Genomic DNA, 21,936 nt, shown 5'->3' on the forward strand with positions numbered 1-21,936 from the left:
AGTACATTATGAATTAACCTCTCAAGCCTTATTTCAAATATAGTGAAAATAGCAGATCTACAGTAAAAAAGTAAAATCACTATTATTTATATGTTTGGAACATTTCTGGAAAATCTCTGACTCCAGTAAATCAAGTACATAATTGACCGAGCAACCTTCCCCAGTATATTTGACCAGGAGTATCCATACTTAAGTACTCAAGTACTGGGACCATGAGTACTTTGTCCACCTCTGCTTATAATAAGCACCATTGTTGACCATCCACCCACCTTTATTGGCACAGGCGATCCACTGCAGTGGAGTGACGTCGTAGTTATGCTGGCCCACAGAGAAGGTGAACACACGAACCTGGGAGGACACACACAATACAATGAGACCAAGAAAGAGACAGAGCAACTACCTTTAAATCATGGGTCTTCAACAGGGGGTCCGGGACCCCTAGGGTGATTTTTTAAAACTTTCTTTTGTACATTAACCACTTGAACCCTTGCATCCCTATTCTGAGTTCAACATTAGCCGAAAATAACCTGGTGTTGCCTGGCAACACCAGGTTGCCAGGTTTCGGAGAGAAACAAGCAACGAGCGTTAGCACGTTCTGTTATTAGCGGTTAGCTTGTCGGGACTATCATCGCCTTTAAGGGTCTCATGGGGCTCCACAATGAGTGCTAGGAGAAAAAAAACAGACTTTGCATTTGTTAAAATAGGCGAATTTGGGCTATCTTCGCGCCTCGTATTATGCCAACGGTGGGGGTCGACAGGGGGATTTGTGGAGTAAGTCAATGGGCATTTCTACGTTGGTAAGTGATTTGCCACATATCAAAGATAACACTAAAAATTAACGGATGTCTCCTTTAAAAGAATAGCTGACCTTAAAATATAATTGGGCTTAGTAGAACACCTTTGATGTCACAAAAACAGTTTTATTGTTATACATGAGTTGGTCTGATATGGTCTGTCATTTGGTCAAGAATTCTGTTACTGTATAGAAGAGTACATCGTTGCTGTCGGGCAGAAACCTCTTATCTCCATATTTAAACCTTTTGTATTTTTTCATAAATGAATACCCTACTTGATCATCATCATACTGTAGTATGCATTTTGAGCTTAGATCGGCTATTTCTGCTATTTCTGAATTTTAATCCTTAAAAGTAACAGTTTTGGACATATGAGGTTTCCATCCGACAGAGACGATATACAGTAGGTGTAAAGATAACAGGGAAACTGTAATTACTTCTATGTTCAATCATGGTGAAGATAAAGACTCAATCATTTATCTGGGGACCCTTTGGAACCCATCACAGACCCCTGGGGTCACAGTAAACACACACGCTATGAACGGAACTACACCAAGGTCGCATGACTTGAACGTCACCACCACCAATGCTTGTGTACAGTGTTCGGCATGTTGATATGTGTAAGGTCCCTGACAACGTCTGTACAGTAGTTTCATTTAGCCACTTGTTAACAAACGGCTCTTCTAAGACACGTAAAAGCTTCCAAAAACTCACCAGCGGGGTATTATTTATTTACTAGCGCATTTTGTGTCATGCGACAAGCCCATGTTAACCTCATTCCTTAAACCCACTTAGAAAACCAGGAAGTGCAAAATGCTAACTGTGTTTACAGGTTTTGGGACTACAAACTTTGCTACTCTGTAATGATGACGATTCAGTCATGTAGCCCCATGGAACCCCTCGACAACAACCCCTGGGAGACACAGTAGAAAGAGTTAACACTCAACCTGACTTTCCTATGACATCTGTTTGGAACCGACTGTCACCCCCCCCCCCCCCCGGTGACTCACATGCGTGGGAGTGACAGACATGTCAAACTTCAACATTTATGCCTAAATGACAGTTAGCTGTCACAAGGGTTAGTCATGGGCGAGGACGATAAATATCAGTTGTGGCTATGCAGTGGTGGAAAGTAACTACATGTACTCACATACTACTGTACTACTGTACTTGAGTAAAATGTTGAGGTTATTGTCTCCGCCAGGCCGAAAGGCATGGCGAGAGAGTATGTTTTACCCCCTGTCCGTCCGTCCGTCCGTCCGTCCGTCCGTCCGTGTGTCCGTCCGTCCTGTCAATCGGTACACAGTATCTCTATAGTCATGTGATCAACACGGATTTATCCAATTGCCCATATTCCATCCTGATTGCCGAAGATTGGCTTCCAAAGTTTGCAGGATTGGTCCAGGAGGCCACAATAACGTACCTGACCTGGCGGAGACCTTTTTCTAGTTTAATATATATATTTTTTTACTTTACTTGAATATTTCCAATTTTCAATATTTTTTTCTTCTACTCCACTACATCTCAAAGGCAAATACTGTACTTTTACTCCACTACAATTATTTCACCACTTTAGTAACTAGTTCCTGTAGGTTTTGATTACAAAACATACGATTACCAACTTCAGCCCTTAAACTTTGGCTATTTTCAAATAGCCAGTCCACAAGCTCAGAACGCGTTGCGATGCGACGTGTTGTGAGCTTGTAGATCTGCTACCAGATTTCAATACATTTTATACGAAAACATGCAAAATGGGACATTCTGCAAAATGAGTACTTTTACATTTGGTAATTTAAGTATATTTTGATGCCAATACTTTTTTACTTTTACTCAAGTAAGTTTTGAATACAGGACTTTTCCTTGTAACAATAGAATTTCTGTATTGTGGTATTGATGCTTTTACTCAAGTAAAAAAAAGAAAACGAGTGTACTGTACTTCTTCCGTCACTGGCTGTGACACACTTGTGGCGACAGTAGTGGGTGATTGAAAAAAAAAGGAAGAAACTATAAAGGAACAATGAAAGAAACAATGAGTGTGCGTGCCGGATGTAATTTCATGGACTCTTGATGATAAAGTGCCTAATTAGTCAGCGGGTCAGAGCTGTTAACACCAGCCAGCTAGACAAGGAAAGAGGTGGAAATGAGAGAGAGAGAGAGAGAGAGAGAGGGAGAGAGGGAGAGAGGGAGAGAGGGAGAGAGGGAGAGAGAAGGAGCAGTGTTGCCAGGTCTATGAAAATAAGCCCAAGTACTACAAGCCATATGAGCACCGGCTATTTTTATTTGAAAATAATAGATCTACAGGCTCACAACGTGTTGCTGTAGATAGACTATTCTAGAAATATCTTTAAAATCTTGACAAAAATGTAAACAAATGTCTAATGTTTTTTAAACCTTTTAACAACACAAATGTTGTATTGGGGTCATCCTTGACGACCACTGGTTCATACAACTTCAGAAACAACAAGCCCCCCCATTTACAAGCGACTTTACAGAAAAAAAAATGCCCAAAGTCGCTTATACTAAGCGGACATGGCAACACTGAGAGAGAGCGGGAGTAAAAGAGAGAGAGAGAGAGAGAGAGAGAGAGAGAGAGAGAGAGAGAGAGAGAGAGAGAGAGAGAGAGAGAGAGATCACAGGAGGCGGAAGAGAGGATAACAGCCACAAAGGATGAAAAGAAAGCTTGGAAGGAGAAAGTGTTTGGATGTTGTTGTGCAAATGTGCACACAGATTGGACTTGCTGGCATCTTCGACAGCCTAGCCAGAACAATGCCTTCTGGTAGAGTAAGACATTGTTATAGAGAGACAGAGAGAGAGAGAGAGAGAGAGAGAGAGAGAGAGAGAGCGACAGAGGCTGAGAGACAGAGACCGAGGCTGAGAGAGACAGAGAGACAGAAAGAAGCTCTTGAGTTTCTATATAAAGCCACTTTAATACAGAGATCCTGCATTAACAGTGTAAAAGAAGAGCCGCCATTAACACCGCCTTTGTGTTATTACACAGAAACAAACAAAGCCGCCTCCGTGTGTTGCTTTTTTACAACGCCGGCGTTCCGGAACCAGAGGCGTGACGTGCGCCAACACAACAGCGCCAGCGTCTAGTGTTATGACAGCTGCTGTTGTCGGTCGGTTTTATACATTCACAACTGTACGCATTTTATTCCACAAAATACCACCAAAAGAAAAAGGGACTGACGTCATACGCAGTCACAGAAGCTCCACCACGGAAGCGTTTTTTGTTCACCGAGCGACATAAAGGCTGTTTTTTCCAAACAAGTAGAGCATGCTAAAGTTTTATAACCCACTCAGTTGCTGTCAAAAAGAGCATTCTAAAGTTTACAAAAGTCACTTTGTGACAAAAGTCTCTCACTCTCTCTCTCTTTCTCTCCCCTTCTCTCGTTTGCTCGCTCCATTTTTCTCTCTCTCCCACTCACACACAACCCGAGACGATGGCTGTCGGCAGAATTCACAGCCTAGTTTTACAAAGATAGTATTTAAAGTATTGTATTTGATTGATTGATTGAATTTATTCAGTAAAATAATTATACAAGTTCAAACACAATATCGTCTCTGTCGGGAAGAAACCTAATTTTGTCCAAAACTCTTACTTTTCAGCATTCAAACAAAATAATTGCAAAAGTAGCAGATCTGTAAGCTTAAAACGCAGATCTGCTACTTTTGATACTTTTGTGTGACGCTGTAGTGTGATCAAGAAGGGTATTCATTTACAAAGAAACACAAAAAGTTAAAATATGGAGATAGGAGGTTTCTGACCGACAGCAACAATATAGCCTAACTTATACCCAGTATTCTTTAAGACACACATACGGGTATTTCGGGCTTGGCCGAATCCACCCATTCCTTCACCGGGTGAAACATTGGACACAGCTTTCATCATTGGAATTGCATTATGGAACGTGCACATTGTTACGTTTTATGGGTTTATTTTGTCATAGCGCAACATATGGTGACGTATTGTAGTGCAGGTCATTGCAACAACCACCGATCTTGTGAAAAATGAAAACGGGACCGGCAAATATTCTAAACTTTCCGCGATTCTGCCAATAATCATATTCTTTGAGACAAACATCCGAGTTTTTGCCGGGTCAAACAAGGGAATCACGTGACGTTGATCCCCTTTTCCCTATTCGCTCATACTAGGACATGACAAATGTGTAGGCAGAACAATAGACACAACGAACAATGAAATACTTATTTACAATGTGGTACTGTCAGTGCAAACATTACTAGGTGGCAAAGCACTTCATACATTTTATGAATTCTTATTCTTTTAGTCCAAATCTCTGGACAAGCATGTGCATCTGTCCTGCCTCATTTATGCTCCGTCGTACGATGGTGTCGTGTGGAAAAACAATAGAAGATGTACAAGCTCACCGCCGCGGTGCGACACCGTCGTACGGACGAAGTTAACGCGGGGCTTTCGCCGTGTGCCATGAGCTGGCAGAGTTAACAGATGAGCAGATTAACAGCCTTGTGGCGACAGACTGACCGTTTTGTTGGGCCAGTTGTACTTCTCGAAGATCTCCTGCTGACGATCTTCCCCGCCATCTGTAAACATCATTATCATCTTATTGCAGCCGGCCCTCGGGGCGCTGCTCTCCTGTGGAACATGAGGGGAGAGAGAGAGAGAGAGAAAGAGAGAGAGAGAGAGATGTGAAAAGAAAAAGAGACAGTTAGAAAGTATAGACAGAGACAGAGGGGCAGATTGAATATTCAGGAGACGTGAATAACATGATCGAAAATAATCGTTCCCCTTGAACTGTAACGTATGAGACGCTATTATGAAGACATCTGTGTTTGAATAGATTCTTGTGAGTGCTGCATGGGTACGCAATAGGCATAGGTATTCATGTATTGTATGTATACAAAATGCATTGCATTTTAATCTATTTTTGGTCTGAAATTGTCACAGTACACTTTGTATGTAAATGTATAAAGAACAAGTGTCAAACTTTTTTTTATTTTGATATATTTGTCCCTATACCCTTTTCCTATCATACACAACCCATTTTCAGTACAGTACATCACAATGTCCCAGCCTTAAAATTAAGTGTTATACATAAGTGGCGTCATCATGTATGTTTATAGGATTGGATTTTAACATTCAGGTCTGATTTACATTTGGCTGCCTGGCATCCTGTCCCCCCCACCCCACGTCACAGCTCCCATTGATATGCAGGCCAGCGTCATGTCACTCTGACAAGATTCTAATAGAGATAAATAATAATGCTGCAATTACACATTTTTCATTGTGCTTCTGTCACCGATCGTGGGAGTGAGTTTCCTGCATGCAGACACAAATTAAAACCATCCGATATATCGGTCTGGCCGATATACAGTATAGGCCATTATTTGATTTATTTTTTACGTCATCGGTATCGGCAATTATCCAGCAGATGTGTACCGACTACCGATATTTTACCACTTTCAGCAAGCTCAACGTGCCACAATGTGACACGTTGTGAGCTTATAGTTCAGCTAGTTTAGATTTTTTTTGGAATAGGGCATAAATAGTTAAATCTAATTAAGTTCAGTTATTTGCTTGTTATTTGAAATGTTCTTTTCATGTATTGACGTTTAATATAAATAGCCAAAAACCTACAGTATATAATTTATTTCTATATATTAGTTTGCTTCAAATGTTCTCAAATAGAAACATAAATCAAATCAAGTTTTTGTCATGGATATAAAGATTTTTGCTCTTAAAAACAAATAAATCGGTCATGACATTGGCAATCGGTGGTCTTGCACTCTGGTTCTCAAAGTCGTGTCCGGGAACCACCAGCGGCTTCGCGCCACGATTCGAGCTTGCAGATCTGCTACTTTAGATACTTTTGTGTAACGCTGTAGTGTGATCAAGTAGGGCATTAAATAAAATTTAAAAAAAAAAAAGTTAGAATATAAGAGATTTCTGCCTGACGGTAACAATATCAAACTGGGAGTTCTTGAAATGAAAAAAATGTAAATAAAGCTTGAGAATCACTTGTGTAGTACTTTCCAAAATCGGGATCAGTATCGGACCAAAGAATCTGGCATCGGTCGGGCTTTACTTTATTTCTCATTGTGGTGGGTGGGTGGGGGTATGTGGTGATGGGTGGGTGGGTGGGGGTATGTGGTGATGGGTGGGTGGGTGGGGGTATGTGGTGATGGGTGGGGGGCTGCAGGCTCCTGGCTCCATGCCTCTGGGAGCCCACCAGAGGAATACAAAGTGTCTGTGGCCCCATCTCCTCTGGGCTGTGCTCATCAATCATCCCATCAACGCCCATTAGGGTGGCAGCCTCCTAAAATACACAGCGGCAGACGGGTGCACCTGTGTGTCGGCAGCCACATGGGCACGACCACCCCCCCCACTGACGGGAAGTAACTAGGTACATTTACTCAAGTACTGTACTTAACCCATTCAATCCGAGAACGCATCTTGTGTCATTTTATGATTTCTTTATTGCTATTCAAAACATTTTCGAACATTTTAACTCAAATCTTTGCTTCTGGGAATTCTACAATGTGTTCTAAATCCTAACAGTATTCTTTCACGATTCCTTTTCTACCTGTGATCCTAGTTTACTGACGCACTAGTACTACACTGTCTCAGTAATGTATGTGTTTACCTTGTTTATTGTAATTCGCTCGGGTTGAGAGCGTTTGCTAAATGCCTAAATTGTATGTTTATACTTCTACTCCACTACATCTCAGAGGCAAATATTGTACTTTTCACTCCACTACAATTATTGGACAGCTATTAGTTACTAGTTATTTTGCAGATTCAGATTATTATTATTTTTTTAATTTATAATTTTTAACCCTCTATTTTGTAACCCTTTTTTTCACCCGGTGCCAATTTTCTAAGTGATCCTGGGCACTACACTCCCCCCACCAGCCTAGGGAGCCCAGGGCCGAGCTCATGCCTCCTTCAATGCATGAGAGCCAACTGACCTTCTTGTCACCTGACAGGGGGGAGTTTCCCTGGTAGGACGTAGCGCATGGAAGGAACACGTTATTCCAACCAGTTCCCTTACCCTCCATCAGGCGCCCCGGCTGACCAGGGGGAGGCAGTATAGTGACCAGGATTACTACATGTTTTTGTGAGAGTATTAACTACCCTAGGAGCCACAGGGAGAACATGCAAACTCCAGAGATTCAGATTATTATTATAATAAAACATACATTAACGACTTAAGCCCTATTTTATACTGCTTGTTGATCGGCTATTTTCTTAATTTTTTCTTATATTTTTTAAGTTTTTTTGGGGGCTTTTCTGCCCCCCAAAAAAAAGAAATCATAAAATGACACAAGATGCGTTCTCGGATCTGGGAATTCTACAATGTGTTCTAAATCCTAACAGTTTTCTTTCACGATTTCTTTTCTACCTGTGATCCTTACTGAAGCACTAGTACTTTGAAAAAAAATGGGGGGGAAAAAATGTACTTTCACTTTGGTTTCCGTAAGTCCAACTCGATTCCGATACTGTTGTGCTTTTTTTTATTCAAATACAATTTTCAATACAGGCCTTCTACTTGTAACAGAGTATTTCTACATGGTGGTATTGATACTTTTACTTAAGCAAATTACTTCGTCCACCACTAACACACTCTACACGGCAAACATCACTTCTAAACAGGCATGCAGCCAACACCTCCGCCATTCTGGAAGCCTCTAAAGTGAGGCCGGTTCATTCCATGTCAGCACCACTTCATCATTGTTAATTCAACCTACACCGCACAAAATTCTGAGTGCTACTTAAACTCAGAAAAAGTGTACAAAACGGACCGTTGCAAAGTAATTAGGTATGCTTGTATCTTTGACAGATTTGTTAATTCCCTGCATTTTCCTGTGAATACTTATTTTTTTCTGCTGATAGTGTGCCAGCCCTGTTTCATAATTTTTTTCCCCCTGCTAATATGCATACCGTTGTGCCAGGTATACCTGAACTGAAGCACAATGTTGTTTAGAAAGAATGCAGATGCACTCAATTTTGTGGAAGAAACTTTTCTTACTACCAGCAGGGATTCCCAAATGTGTTTCTCTAAATGTGCAAGAAAGCATTTCTGCCTCCTTTTATTGCTATTTTAATTGCGTTGGACCACTGGCTCTCCAACAAGACCCCCAAATTGATATGTATTTGGCCGCAGACCCCCATTTAAAAAGGTTCTGCGACAGGGACCCCCTTAAGAGAAGATTTGTGTTAAAACATTTTTCACAATTCTTCAAGATTCTTCTACATTTTTCAAAAATAGCAGATTTACAAGCTCTGCTACATTAGCTTGTAGATCCTGCGATTAACACTTTTTGCTGGGGATCCCCTGGAACCTCCTCAAGGACCCCTGGGGGTCCCCGGACACCACTTTGAGAACCACTGAGTTTGACAATGCTCATATTATAATAGTTACCCTTCTCTTCAAACAGCAAATGTTGGGACCTTCTACGATCTGTATCACCCACTCTTTTACACCTGTACTGTTAACTTGTGACATGACAGTCAGTGTTGCCAGATTTTGCGAGAGAAACAAGCAACCAGGTCTATGAAAACAAGCCCAAAAGAAGCGACGTGGCTATACTGTATGAGCACTTTATCAGCTTTTCGAAAATGTACTTCTACTTTTTACTCCACTACAATTATTTCCAAACTTTAGTTACAAGTTACTTTGCAGATTTAGTTTAGATTATTACATTAACCACTACAGCCCTAATCTACAAGCTCACAACCCGTCGCGATGTAACACATTGTGAGCTTATAGATCAAAGGATTTTCATACATTAGAAAAAAAACTTGTGAAATTGGACATTCTGCATAATGAGTACTTTTACTTTTGGTACTTTAAGTATTTTGATGCCAATACTGCTGTACTTTTTAAGTACATTTTGAATACTGGACTTTTACTTGTAACTTGTAAGTATTTCTACATGATGGTATTATTTATACTTTTATAAAGAAAAACATGTGAGTACTTTTTCAAGGTTTTGGTTGTAATTATTTTCCCCTTTTGTGCCAGGAAAACAAAATAACTGTTTAGAATCTGCAGCTTGGCAGATAACCAACACACCATCATAGACAGTGCAATATAGATTTTCCCAACAACAGATAAATATCACTACTGCCATGGGTGAATGTCAACTTTATTGGCCGATACCGATATTTACAGATACCGGCAAATATCTTCCGACACCAATTATGTGCCCGATATATCGGTGCAAATAAAATGTTTAATGTAGGGACATTAAATGCTTTACGTTAATTTGAAAGACCGCTTCTACTTGTACATGTACATAACTGTTATCGTTTTCTTACTATTTATTTGTTATTGTTCATTATTGCTGCTACAAGGCTGAAGAACCGAAACCAAACTGTGTTTGTGTACGACCTACGGTTCAAGAGTTAAGTGGTGAAAGGAGAAGCTGGTTCTTACATTGAGAAGCTGCTCAAAGGCAAACGTGAAGCCAGTCTTATAGTCTGTGGTCCCTTTGGCTTGCATGTGTAACACAGCTTCTTTGAAGATCTTCTTGTTACGAATGTTGGCTTGAACCAACGTCTTGAAACAGGGGACCACGGCGTCGGCCTTCTCATTGAACTGGATTGGGAACAAATACAAACACGAAAACAAACAGAAACACATGAGTCAGGCTGAGGTTTGACAAGCATCAAAATATGGGGTTAGTTTTAATTGAGTTGTATGAGTTTGAACGTTCTCCCCTCTTTTTAAATACAGATAAGATGTTCTATGTTCTGACTCCCCCCCTTTTGTCCCCTCTCACTCGCTCTCTCTTCCTCCCTCCCCCTTTCTCCTCCTCTCTCTTCCTCTCCCTTCTTCTTGATTGATTGATTGAATACTTCATTGACAAATTGCAAATAGTACAGCAAGTACAATTACGCAAGCAATGCTAAAAGTATAACACAACATGCCTTGATGGCTTGTTTCCATTGTGGTCCTACAGTATGTATGTATAATACCGGGAGGAATAAAAGGTGTATTTACAGACACCCTCAATTTGCTGACGGTACTCTCTGGTGGCAAGGTGCTCTTTTAGGGTGGTTGGGTGGTTTTGAATGAGGATAGGGAGTCACAAAGTTTGATGGCTGGTGGTATAAGGCTTTCCACGTAATGGTGGCAGAATAGTAGAATGCATTCATCCCTGTGTTTGTGGCGAATTTGGGGGGTACAAGATTCTCCCTCTCTCCTTATGTCTCTCCCTCTCCCTCTCCCTCACTCTGTCTCCCTCACCCTCACCCCCCCCCTCTCTCAGTCAGTGTATGTAATGTATGTATGTGCGGTGCATTGAAGCAGGACGGTCTCTTGGATGTGTGCAGATGTTGCTGCCCCGTGCCTCCACGGCTGGCAGTAAACACAGCTAATTACAACCTTCCCCACAAAGAACAGGTGCAACCTGAAAATGCCAATGGAAACCATTGAACAGAAACCCCGGCCAAGGTAATATCATCTGTCTCATCTCATACACAGCATTAGTGTGTGTGTGTGTGTGTGTGTGTGTGTGTGTGTGTGTGTGTGTGTGTGTGTGTGTGTGTGTGTGTGTGTGTGTGTGTGTGTGTGTGTGTGTGTGTGTGTGCGCGCAGGTGTGTGCGTTGCCTCCAGTATGCGTTGGCGTTGGGAATGGATGATTAGAAGCCATGTCTGTAACACCTAGCGTTCAAACATCGTTTCTTCTTGAAGGTCAACTTCAAAATCAGTTGACATTTTCAGGACGGAATGATGTAAAACGTTTGTGTTTGTGCGTGTGTGTAGGCGTGCGTGTGTGTGCGTGTGTGCGCACGTGTGTGTGTGTGTGTGTGTGTGTGCGCGCGTGCGTGCGTGCGTGCGTGCGTGCGTGCGTGTGTGTGAAAAGCTGACATTTCTCATGGGGGTTTTGTGTTGCTTTATATTCAAATTGGTAGGAGAGCACATTCGCGCGGGCTGAACTATTCAAAGTCAGATCAATATGGATGTTTGGCAGAATAAACTAATGTCAAACGCAGCCTCCAAGTGTTGTCATATACACAAAAGGAGGCTTGGGTCTACATCCCCAGGGTTAATTCAACTGTACAAATATATTCATAAGCAGTGTTGCCAGATTTTGGGTCTTGCGAGGGTGGGTCTTCACCAGTAGAACCCAATCACAAGCCCCAAAGACATATCCCGCTTTATCACACATTTTCAAACTAATGGGACCCATATGCTGTGGGAAAGAAGACTTGAAACTAGCGATTGAAAACATAAATTCTTTATGAAAGGTTTACTAAGGTAATATAACCAAGTGGGAAGTTGTGTCAAGTCACCATTGACTACAATGGAATATACATTATTTTGCAGCCGGAGTAGGGTAATCAGTTTTTTCAGGACTTCCGTATTGGCTTCGATTCCAAGAGTGAATGCTTGCCGCCTGTGTAGCACTGGCGTGCAACTACAGTAAGTATTAATTATAACCAGGGCTTCATTTGTGCTCACTCCGGAAAATATAGAAGGTGCTCCGTCACCTCAAATGCACATACCGGTACAATACGTTTTTTATTTTAGACTATTTATTATTAATACTTTCACATTTTCACCTCAATGTACCTTCCTGCAATGGAAAAGGATCGTGGATGAAACGAAACCGAGTTATGTTTCGTAAATCGCCTCAATTTGAACACTTTATTATTTGCTGTTAGAAAAATAGTTGCGCCCGGGAGCCAGGTGATCTGATTCCTAGGCAAAGGCCCCACTTCCCTTTTTAGCAAGAAGCAGACCTTCAAGGCCTTCAAGCAAACTAACGACTTGAATCCTAGCATCCCTATTCTGGGGTGAATATTCAGCAAAAGAATAGCCGATCTACAAGCTCACAAACCTGTGGAATGTGACACATTGTGAGCTTGTAGATTGGCTATTTTCAGCAAATAGATTTGTTGTTGGGAAAGTAAGGGCCTAGTATTGACTCCTGGGGGACCCCGGTCAACAAAGTATATAGGGTTTAAGAGGCTAATGTTACACATGCACGCAAAAAATAGTACAGCAGTTCAAATAGAGTACATATTTTGCACATGTTTATGCATACAGGAATGTTTTCTGTCCTTATTTCCCTCTTACTGTAAGCCCTTATTTCTATATTGTTGCTGTCGGGTGGAAACCTTGTATGTCCAAAACCGTTCCATTTTTATTATAATTTTTAAAACATTTAAAATAGTGGAAATAGCCAATCTAGGAGTTTGTAGATCGGCGATTTTCACAAATTTTGTACAACACTCTTGTATGATGAAGCAGGACATACAAATTTGAAACATGGAGATACAAGGTTTCTGCACTTACTTTCTATACTGTATACTGTAGGGGTGAAAATCAGTTGCGTTAGATTAGCACGCTCATTTCTTGCTCTTAGAGCCGGGATTTAAAGGCACACACTGACTAAGCGCAATGGATTATGGGGGGATTACTGAAGGAAGTCTCCACACAGGGTTACCACGCAACTCTGGTCTGTGTGTGTGGGTGTGTGTGGGTGTGTGTGGGTGTGTGTGTGTGTGTATTTCTCGATCCTATACACAGCGGAATAATGCGACATTCTCCTAATCATTACTCCTAATAGAAAGCTTGGTAATCAACAGCGGACGCACGCACGTGCACGCACACACAGACACACACACAGACACACACACACTACTGAAACGGGGAAACAGGCTGAGGCAACGACATGGTGGACAATGGAGTACTGAAATCTCACGTCAAAACACCACACCTCCCTGGGTTTTAAAGACATTTTTGCATTCAAAAATCTCATTGACATTTTGAAAATCACTTAGTATAAGCATTGTGTTCCAAAAAGAAAAAAAGAGTCCAGGCATTCTGTCAGGGAGGTGGCTCTGTATCGTTTGTGACAGTGATTCCAAACATGTGGGTCGGGGCAAGTGGGCCCCCGAATAATTGGCAAAACGCTAGGATTTTAATGATAATCCTAATATAATATATTAGGATTATCATTAAAATCCTACCGTTTTGTATATATATTACATATATGTCACAAGGAAATTGGAGAACCAGGGAAATTGAAAACGGAGCGCTCGTTTTTAGGCGCGGGGCTTCGGGGCGAGGACATTGAAAGCATGAGCGCGTGTGCGCGCGCGCATGTGTGTGCGTGCGCGCGCGTGTGCCGGGGCCATATATGTTAGTTGTTTTTTTTTGTTTTTTTTATATATATATATATATCCTAGCCTGGAATCTAGACTGATTCGCTACGTTCGGTGGATTTTCCTTCTCACTTCACTTAACCCGTTTTTGGTGGGAATTTGTAACTATACCTTTCAGGACGGGAACCCCTTTGGGGGTTGCTATGTACAGTATATAGCAACATACATTTGTTGTAATTTTTTAATAAATATTTGACGTTTTTCAGAAAACCTAGGTCAGGTTTTAGAAGACGTTTTTAGAATCGGCCTCAAATCTAAATGGGTTAAGTGAGAAAAACAAATCCACCGAACGTAGCGAATCAGTCTGGATTTCAGGCTATATATTTCCTACTAATTTAAAAAACCTCTGTCTGTCATTCTGTCTGAGGGTTGACCGATTGATCAGAACTTGCACACGGCCATTGTGTGCAACGGTCCTCACAGACCACTTAGTTAAGTGGTCAGCTTTATTTGATACAGTCTGTGATTTGTTTACAGGCATGTAATTTTCTACCTCGTTATATATTAAATAAAAATAAATGAGTACTTTTCCCTGCATCACACAGTTCTTATATATATATATATATATATATATATATATATATATATATATATATATATATATATATATATATATATATATATATATATATATATATATATATATATATATATATATATTTTTTTTTTTATCCCACGATTTTGTAACCCCTATATTTTCACCCAGTGCCAATGCCTAAGCTGTAATCCTGGGCACTACCTTCCCTCTGCCAACCTAGGGAGGCCAGGGCCGAGCTCATGCCTCCTTCAATGCATGAGAGCCAACTGACCTTCTTATCACCTGACAGGGGAGAGTTTCCCTGGTAGGACATAGCGCGTGGAAGGAACACGTTATTCCAACCAGTTCCCTTCCCCTCCATCAGGCGCCCCGGCTGGCCAGGGGGAGGCAGTATAGTGACCAGGATTACTGCATGTTTTTTGTGAGGGTACCTACCCTAGGAGACACGGGGAGAACATGCAAACTCCACACAGAAAGGCCCTTTCGCCAACCCCACCTAGGGTGTGGGCACTGATGACGCGGAGGAGAGAACACGCCCCCAGCGCCCACAGCGTCCCCTGCGGGAATCGAACCCAGGACCTTCTAGCTGTGAGGCGACAGCGCTAACACAGTTCTTATATTAAGTGATTCAGTACAAGTATTACAAAAGATCAAAACCGCTGTGTGAATGTGGCCAATAGTGACGGCCATCCCGACCGACTCACCCTGGCCACGTTGACGTAGTCATCGTCTGACAGCGTGTCTAACATCTCCATCACTGAGGTCTTCATCAGCTTCAAGGTGAGCCCACTGACACTCCCACTCCTGCAGGACACATCATCATCATCACCATCATCATCATCAACACCACCACTGAGCAACCGCTGTGTGCTGCTACTGTATGTGGACCTACCGAAGTTCTACCACATGGGTGTCTAACATCATGCACCTCATGGCTAACCTCATGTACACACTGTACCATACTATGTGTATATATTTAGATAGCTTTGCTTTTTGCCTGTCCTCGATATGTTTCTCTGTTTTTTTTCTTTTCTCCTTGCTCTCCCGGGCCCCTCTCTTTTTCCTGAAAATAACAAAATGGAGCTTGCACAAAAAAGAAATCACCCACTTCTTCACACCTGTAAAACTGTAGCCTGGTAAACCCTCCCTCCGGAAATCTTATTTGTCATTTATTTCAGGATGGATATGAGATTTTCCGGAGGGAGGGGCTTTACCAGGCTAGTAAAACTCTACCGTGACAATAAAGATGATTCCGATTCTGATTTCTGGAAAAACTCACACAGTAGTGCTCTGATGACATTGCAAATGGGGCCCCAAATCATTCAAGATTGTTATTGATAACATAACATGAAATATTGAAAAATTAACTTAAAGTATACTTCGTTAGTTACATTGATCGAAGCCGGATATTGATTGATTGATCAAATGTGGCCCACCCAAATGGTTAAACAACTCTAGCTTTGTAGCTGAAGTTGAAGCCAGCTCAACTTGGATAGTAGCTTTTGTAGATTATATCATTATCTAGTTCCTTCAAATATTTTAATCCATTTGTGAGTTGTCTTGCCTGAAACTATAAAATCAGCCAAGGGTTCCATGCCCCTTTTCGCCCTGCTGTACTCTTCGTCACATGACAAATAGCTAAATCTATTTTAGCTATTTTTGGAACATTTCGCCTATAAAATAGGGATGTCAAGTTGAACGTGGTTTAATGAGGCAGCTAAAGCTGCTTTGTAACAGGTTGGGGGAGGTGGCATACGTGCCCAAAACACACGACAACCCTTTAATCTGTTGACCCAGTTGCAGTCAATCTAGGTATTCACACAGAGCGATGTGTGTATTGTATGTTGTAGACAATAGCAGCTGGCTGACTGACTGGGAGAGATTAACGCAAATGCAAGGTTGTGGGGCTGAGAGATTTGCCTTCTAATCAGATTTCTCTCAAACCAACAGGTGGCACTGGTGCCCTTTGATGGGAAGGAAAGGAACCATTCTAACCAGAGGAGACGGAGCGGAGGACAGGGACAGAGATGAGCACAGAGGGAGGGAGAGAGAGGGGTAGAGAGAGAGAAAGAGAGAGAGGGAGAGAGAGAGTAAGAGAGATGAGGGGGGGGGGGGGGGGGGGAGAGATGAGGAGGGGGGGGGGGGGGGAGAAAGGGGGGGAGAGAGAGAGAGAGAGAGAGAGATACTCACACATCCACGATGGTGACCATGTCCTTTGGAGATGTTTGTATTCAGTGATATTTATGTATCAGAATCAGAATCAGCTTTATTGTTACATCACAGGTTTACAGAAGTAAAAAAGTGGGTGAAATTCGTTATTCGTTTTTGTGCATAGTTCCCATCATATCGTTATTTCCATAGAAAAAAAAGGGAAGAAGAAGAGGGGCGGGGGGGCAAGGGGGAAAGGAGTGTCAATGTGTGTCTTCTCTTGTGTAAGGGGACCACAGTGGAAATAAGTCTATGACTTTTAAACCTCGATTGTCTTTTTAACCTTCTATCTATGTTGGTTGCAAGCAATTAAATCCATCAAATCAAAAAAGAGAGAGAGTGGGGGGGGGGGGGGGGGGGTACTCACACATCCACAATGATGACCATGTCCTTCGGGGATGAAGCTCCTTGGATGTACCTGTTCAAAAGAAAAGACAAAAGAGTTCATCGTTTGTTCCCGATCATCATCTTTGTCGAGGAGAATGAATCCAAAAAGTTTACAATAAGCCGAGCCATGGTAATATGGTGCTAACCAAGGCTGCTGAGCCCACCAAAGCTACAGAATTCTGAAATGGCTTATGAGCTTAGAAGAGTTTGATAAGTTGTGCTGTGTAATTCAGACGGGCTGGGGACAGACCTCCTCCTCCTCCTCTCTGCCGAACAACAATACAATACCCCTTGTTATCTGTAAATAAAGAACCAAGCCAAACTAATTGCCTTGCTGGACCTGCTCATCTAAATAAATAATGTCTGACCAAAATGTCCAATATAATAGGATGTTCCTGTCGTCATGGCCTGCCGATGGGCTTAAACCCCCAGTGATGGCTTAATGAGCTGAGCTGTGCTCGATTCAAGGAGTCTCGTGTATGATACGGTCGCCGCCGGCTGGAAACCTTGTACACTAGAGTTACTTCAAAATCAGGAAATGGTGGAAAAAAAGGACCTGTGTTCCAATGGATCCGATGCTATTAGTATTTAGTCACAAGGTCTTGTTAGTACTTGTCACTGGTTCAATATCTACAAAACCCACTTTCACTTTATCTTTCTAAAATAGTGAAAATAGCTGATCTATTAAGCTCACAAGCGAGCTTGTAGAGTGTCTATTTTCTGCAAAGAGGTTTTATGTGGAGGGGAAAAAGAGCAGACCAAGTACAGAGCCAAAGGTCAAGTTTACTAAGTGTGGAGGGTTTAAGTGGTTAAATGTCTGAAAATACACTTTAGCATGAATCCAACATATTAATGAAAAGATAATGTGTAAATAAACAAGCAAAGAAAACGTATGCAACACTGATGATAGTGCAGTCAAACAAGCCCATCTATGAAATCTATGAAAAAGTTTAATCTGGAACGCAATTTTATACTGTATGTTTATGTGTCTCTTGGCTAAGGGGTTCTTGGCCTGACAAACATTGAAGACCCCTGATATAGGGGTACGAAAAAACACAACAAGTTAAAATATGGAGAGGTTTCTGCCCGACAGCAACAAAAATAAAAGCTGAAATATGGAGACACAAGGTTTCTGCCCGTCAGCGACGCTATATTTAGTCAGCCTGTGCTATATGTAAACATGTCAGCTATAGCAGCGCTGAGCGGAGCTGACCTGACCTGTGTGCTTGTGCAGAGCCAGAGCTGATGCTCCTCCTCTCTAATGAGTCATCAGTGGGACGGACTGCATCAAAAGCATTGTACTCTGGCCAGGAATGTAATGTCAGGCAGGGAAAACGAGATGCTTAAGACCATTAACGCTACTGGTGAGTAGTGTGTGTGTGTACACTTTACACTTTACAGACACGCTTAACCAGAGCGACTTACGATAAGCAAGGTAAACACATACATCAAATGGAGAGACGGTAGTGCCTCAGTACACTCGGAACACAGAACCTAGCATCAGTCTAAACAATATACTAAAAAAAACATACCAATCTGTACTGAACCACAGGATACCAAGTAACATTTTACGTTGTGGTCAAGAAAAAAACAACACAAGCCCAAGTAACGTATGTGGATTACTACAGTATGCTTGAGGGCCAAAATGTCCCCACAAACATGGTAGAGTTTGAGAAGTATTGACATTGTAAGGACAATGGCATGGTCGTCACAGGAAAAAATGTTGATTTCAATGGTTACATCTACAAGCTGACAGCGCGACGCATTAGCGCTTGTAGATCGGCTATTGTCGGTGCGCAACGCCGGAACACAACTAAGCATAACTCTGGCTTAATGCGACGGACGACCGCCCCCCCCCCCCCCCCCCCCCTCCCCCCGTCTGCCCACGCCTTCTTCTCGTCTCTCCGTCTGCTCGTTGCAGGCCTTTTGTAGAGAAAACGTAGAGAAAAGGCAACCATAAATGAGGCTTATAGGGTTATAAATGTTGAAAAATTGCAATGGTAAAATTGCCAAATTGTAGTGATATCAACTACGTGTGTGCACATGTGTATGTGTGTGTGTGTGTGTGTGTGTGTGTGTGTGTGTGTGTGCGGAATGCCATGGCTGTGTGGGCCCGCCAGGCAGAGGTGGCACACAATGAAGGGAGGGGAGGCTTGACTACTTGTTCCCTATGAGAGGCACTGCCACGCAGTCTGCCCAGGGTTGATAGAGGATGACATACTGTATAGGGGCAAAATGGAAAAAAATCCCCCTCAGTCCTTCCCAGCAGCAATTAAATTCACATTTACGCCCAATTCAAAGAGAGAGAGAGGAGATTGATGGGGATTACAGGCCTCTCTATAGTGCAACGGGGGCAGGGGGAGGGAGGGGTGTCCTTAATATGAATAGTTTGACATTCTTAGGAGCGGAACAGGCGAGCGGTTAGCAGTTGGTGGAAAGTAACTAAGTACATTTACTCAACTGTACTTAAGTACATTTTGAGGGACTTTTACTTTACTTGAGGACTTCTACTCCACTAGACCTCAGGCAAATATTTTACTTTTACCACAATTATTGGACAGCTTTAGTGACAAGTTACTTTGCATAATTAGATTATTATTATAAAACAATTTTCACCACTTAAAGGAGTAGTTCACCCAAAACATTAGTTATTTTCTATCAATTGCACACCCATGAAGCCTTGAATTCACTGATTTGTTTTTTGTCACATTCCTGAGCCAATCATTTGATAACCGGTGGAAAGATGCTAATGTAAGTAGGAGACTCAAAGTTGACTCTTTGTGTCTCCTACCGGAAATACACCCGGTCATCAAATTATTGGCTGCGACAATATTGGTAATGCGACAAAAACTAAAGAAAATCATGAATTCAAGGCTTCATGGGGTGACTAATTGATAGAAATTAAGTCATTTTTTGAGGGAACTACTCCTTTAAGCCCTGTGTTATACTTTGGCTGTTTGAAAATAGCCAAACCATGATCTTGTAGATCTTCTATTTTCAAAAGGGCTTGACAAATTATCGTAATTATACTTTCATTCCGTATGTATATCTCGATGGCAATATATTTGTGCTTTTACTCAAGTCGAATTTTTTATAATGCGTGTAACAGTATTATATTATAACAGTATTTTTTATATTGTGGTATACTTCTACTCCAATAGGCCTACATCTCAGAAGCAAAAATTGGACTGATTACTCCACTGCAATTATTCGACAGTGTTGGCTAGTAGTTACTTTGCAGATTGAGCAGTCTTAAGGCAGGCGGCAGAGCAATCATCGAGGGTCTCTCTCTGCTGATTATCAGCGGGTTCCGCTGAGCGTGGAGAGAAGCCAGCTGCCTCCAGGCCAGAGCTTTTTCTTAAGCTCAGCCAAAGCGATATGGAGGTAGAGGGAGGGTCCCAAATGTCTCTCTGTGCTTCCTCTGTTTGGCAGGCGCCACTCCAACCTGCAGCGTGACCCCTGACCCCTATGTGGCGCTGTGCTGTCCTGCGACACAGCTGCCTTAGCTGTGTGTCTAGGCCATAGACTGTAAAAAATATGGACGAAGGGAACCGTCACATGACCCATTGGTTCCTATAGCCCTGTTTTGAAGCCACTTTTTCTGTGAATTCACATCCGCCATCTTGGAACTTCCAGTCCCAAAAAGAAACCGGAAACGACTGCTATTGGGCGAGGGCGGGTCTTCACTTGGTAGAACCAGTAGAAGCATACCCTACTTTATCACAGATTTTTTAATTAATGGGACCATAATTTACTAAACGCATATCCTGATAATTGAAAAAAATACTTTAAACTAGCGATTGAAAAAAAGTATTTATGAAAATGTTTACTAAGGTAATAAAATCAAGTGTAAATTCTGGCCAAAACCTCGTTCACTTTAATGGAGTGTAATCGCTTCTGCAGCCCGCAGGAGGTGAAATAGTGTCATCTGCTGGGCCACTAATGGGAACTGCAGGTACAGCAATTTCGTTCTTCCATGTGAGCTTCAAATTCGTAATCACTACTACGTAATCATCTAATCACAATGATTTGAGATAATCGCAATTCTTTTTGCATAATCGTTTCTATGTTGAAACATTCTCATACATTTTCAAAAATCGTACTAAAAATCTCAGAAACAGCAGATCGCCAGGCTTACAACGCATCACTTTGTGGTGCTTGTAGATCAGCTATTTCTGCTATTTAAAAAAATGTTGTAGTATAAAAAAGTGTAACATTATTAAATATGTCAGTAATTTCTTTGTTTCAGCTTGGACCAATATACTTCCTATTTATCACAACTAAATCGATAAACTGCAATACCATCACGGCCCACATGGGTTGAGAATCACTGGAATAGAGCATGTCAAAGACAGATAAGGAACAATTAAGGGAACAGAGCACGTTCAAAACAGACTTAGGAAACAACAGACACTACAAAATCCAGTTTAGGAAATAGCAATTTCAACTTCATCAGAGCTTGGAACCGTCTGCGCTGAATCTGAATTTGGGTCCTACTCATCTAAAAGCCGCCTGAAAACCCCGGAGAGAGAGAGAGAGAGAACCCAGCCACAGTACCCAACGCCGCTTTGCAAAAGGTCGATTAACTGTGCATGTCCGCAGTGAGCGCGCGGGCAAAGTGTATGTTTGAGAGGGCAGGGTGGGGTGGGAGGCAGAATCCAATTATTTCCAACTAGAGTTTCGGGGGGCTACGCCCCCCTCAACCCCAGCCGCGCACGGGGCCCAGCGTGGCCGTGTGTATATTGGGGGACCCAAATCGCCGGAGTGAAACTGTGGAAATGTTTTTTTGAAAAAGGAAAAAATTTGAAGAAATAATATTTGTTATGTTTCAGGGGGTCCGGGGACCCCCT

The 21,936-nt window shown here is 42.0% G+C and overlaps 1 protein-coding gene across 2 annotated transcripts in view; it reads right to left on the minus strand.

The window, feature by feature from the left end:
* Positions 1–21,936, minus strand: part of cacna2d2a (calcium channel, voltage-dependent, alpha 2/delta subunit 2a) — a 278,517-nt gene that overhangs the window by 39,734 nt on the left and 216,847 nt on the right. For both annotated transcript variants that reach the window (XM_084061443.1, XM_084061442.1), the window contains exons 9-13: positions 17,067–17,117; positions 15,196–15,295; positions 10,214–10,375; positions 5,299–5,409; positions 270–348 (exon numbers count right to left, since the gene is read on the minus strand). In XM_084061443.1, coding sequence (XP_083917569.1) covers positions 270–348; positions 5,299–5,409; positions 10,214–10,375; positions 15,196–15,295; positions 17,067–17,117 — 503 coding nt within the window. The remainder of the gene's footprint in view (positions 1–269; positions 349–5,298; positions 5,410–10,213; positions 10,376–15,195; positions 15,296–17,066; positions 17,118–21,936) is intronic.

Source organism: Gymnoscopelus microlampas, assembly GCF_963454915.1.
Source record: "Gymnoscopelus microlampas genome assembly, chromosome: 7".
In the NCBI taxonomy this organism is placed as follows: domain Eukaryota; kingdom Metazoa; phylum Chordata; class Actinopteri; order Myctophiformes; family Myctophidae; genus Gymnoscopelus; species Gymnoscopelus microlampas.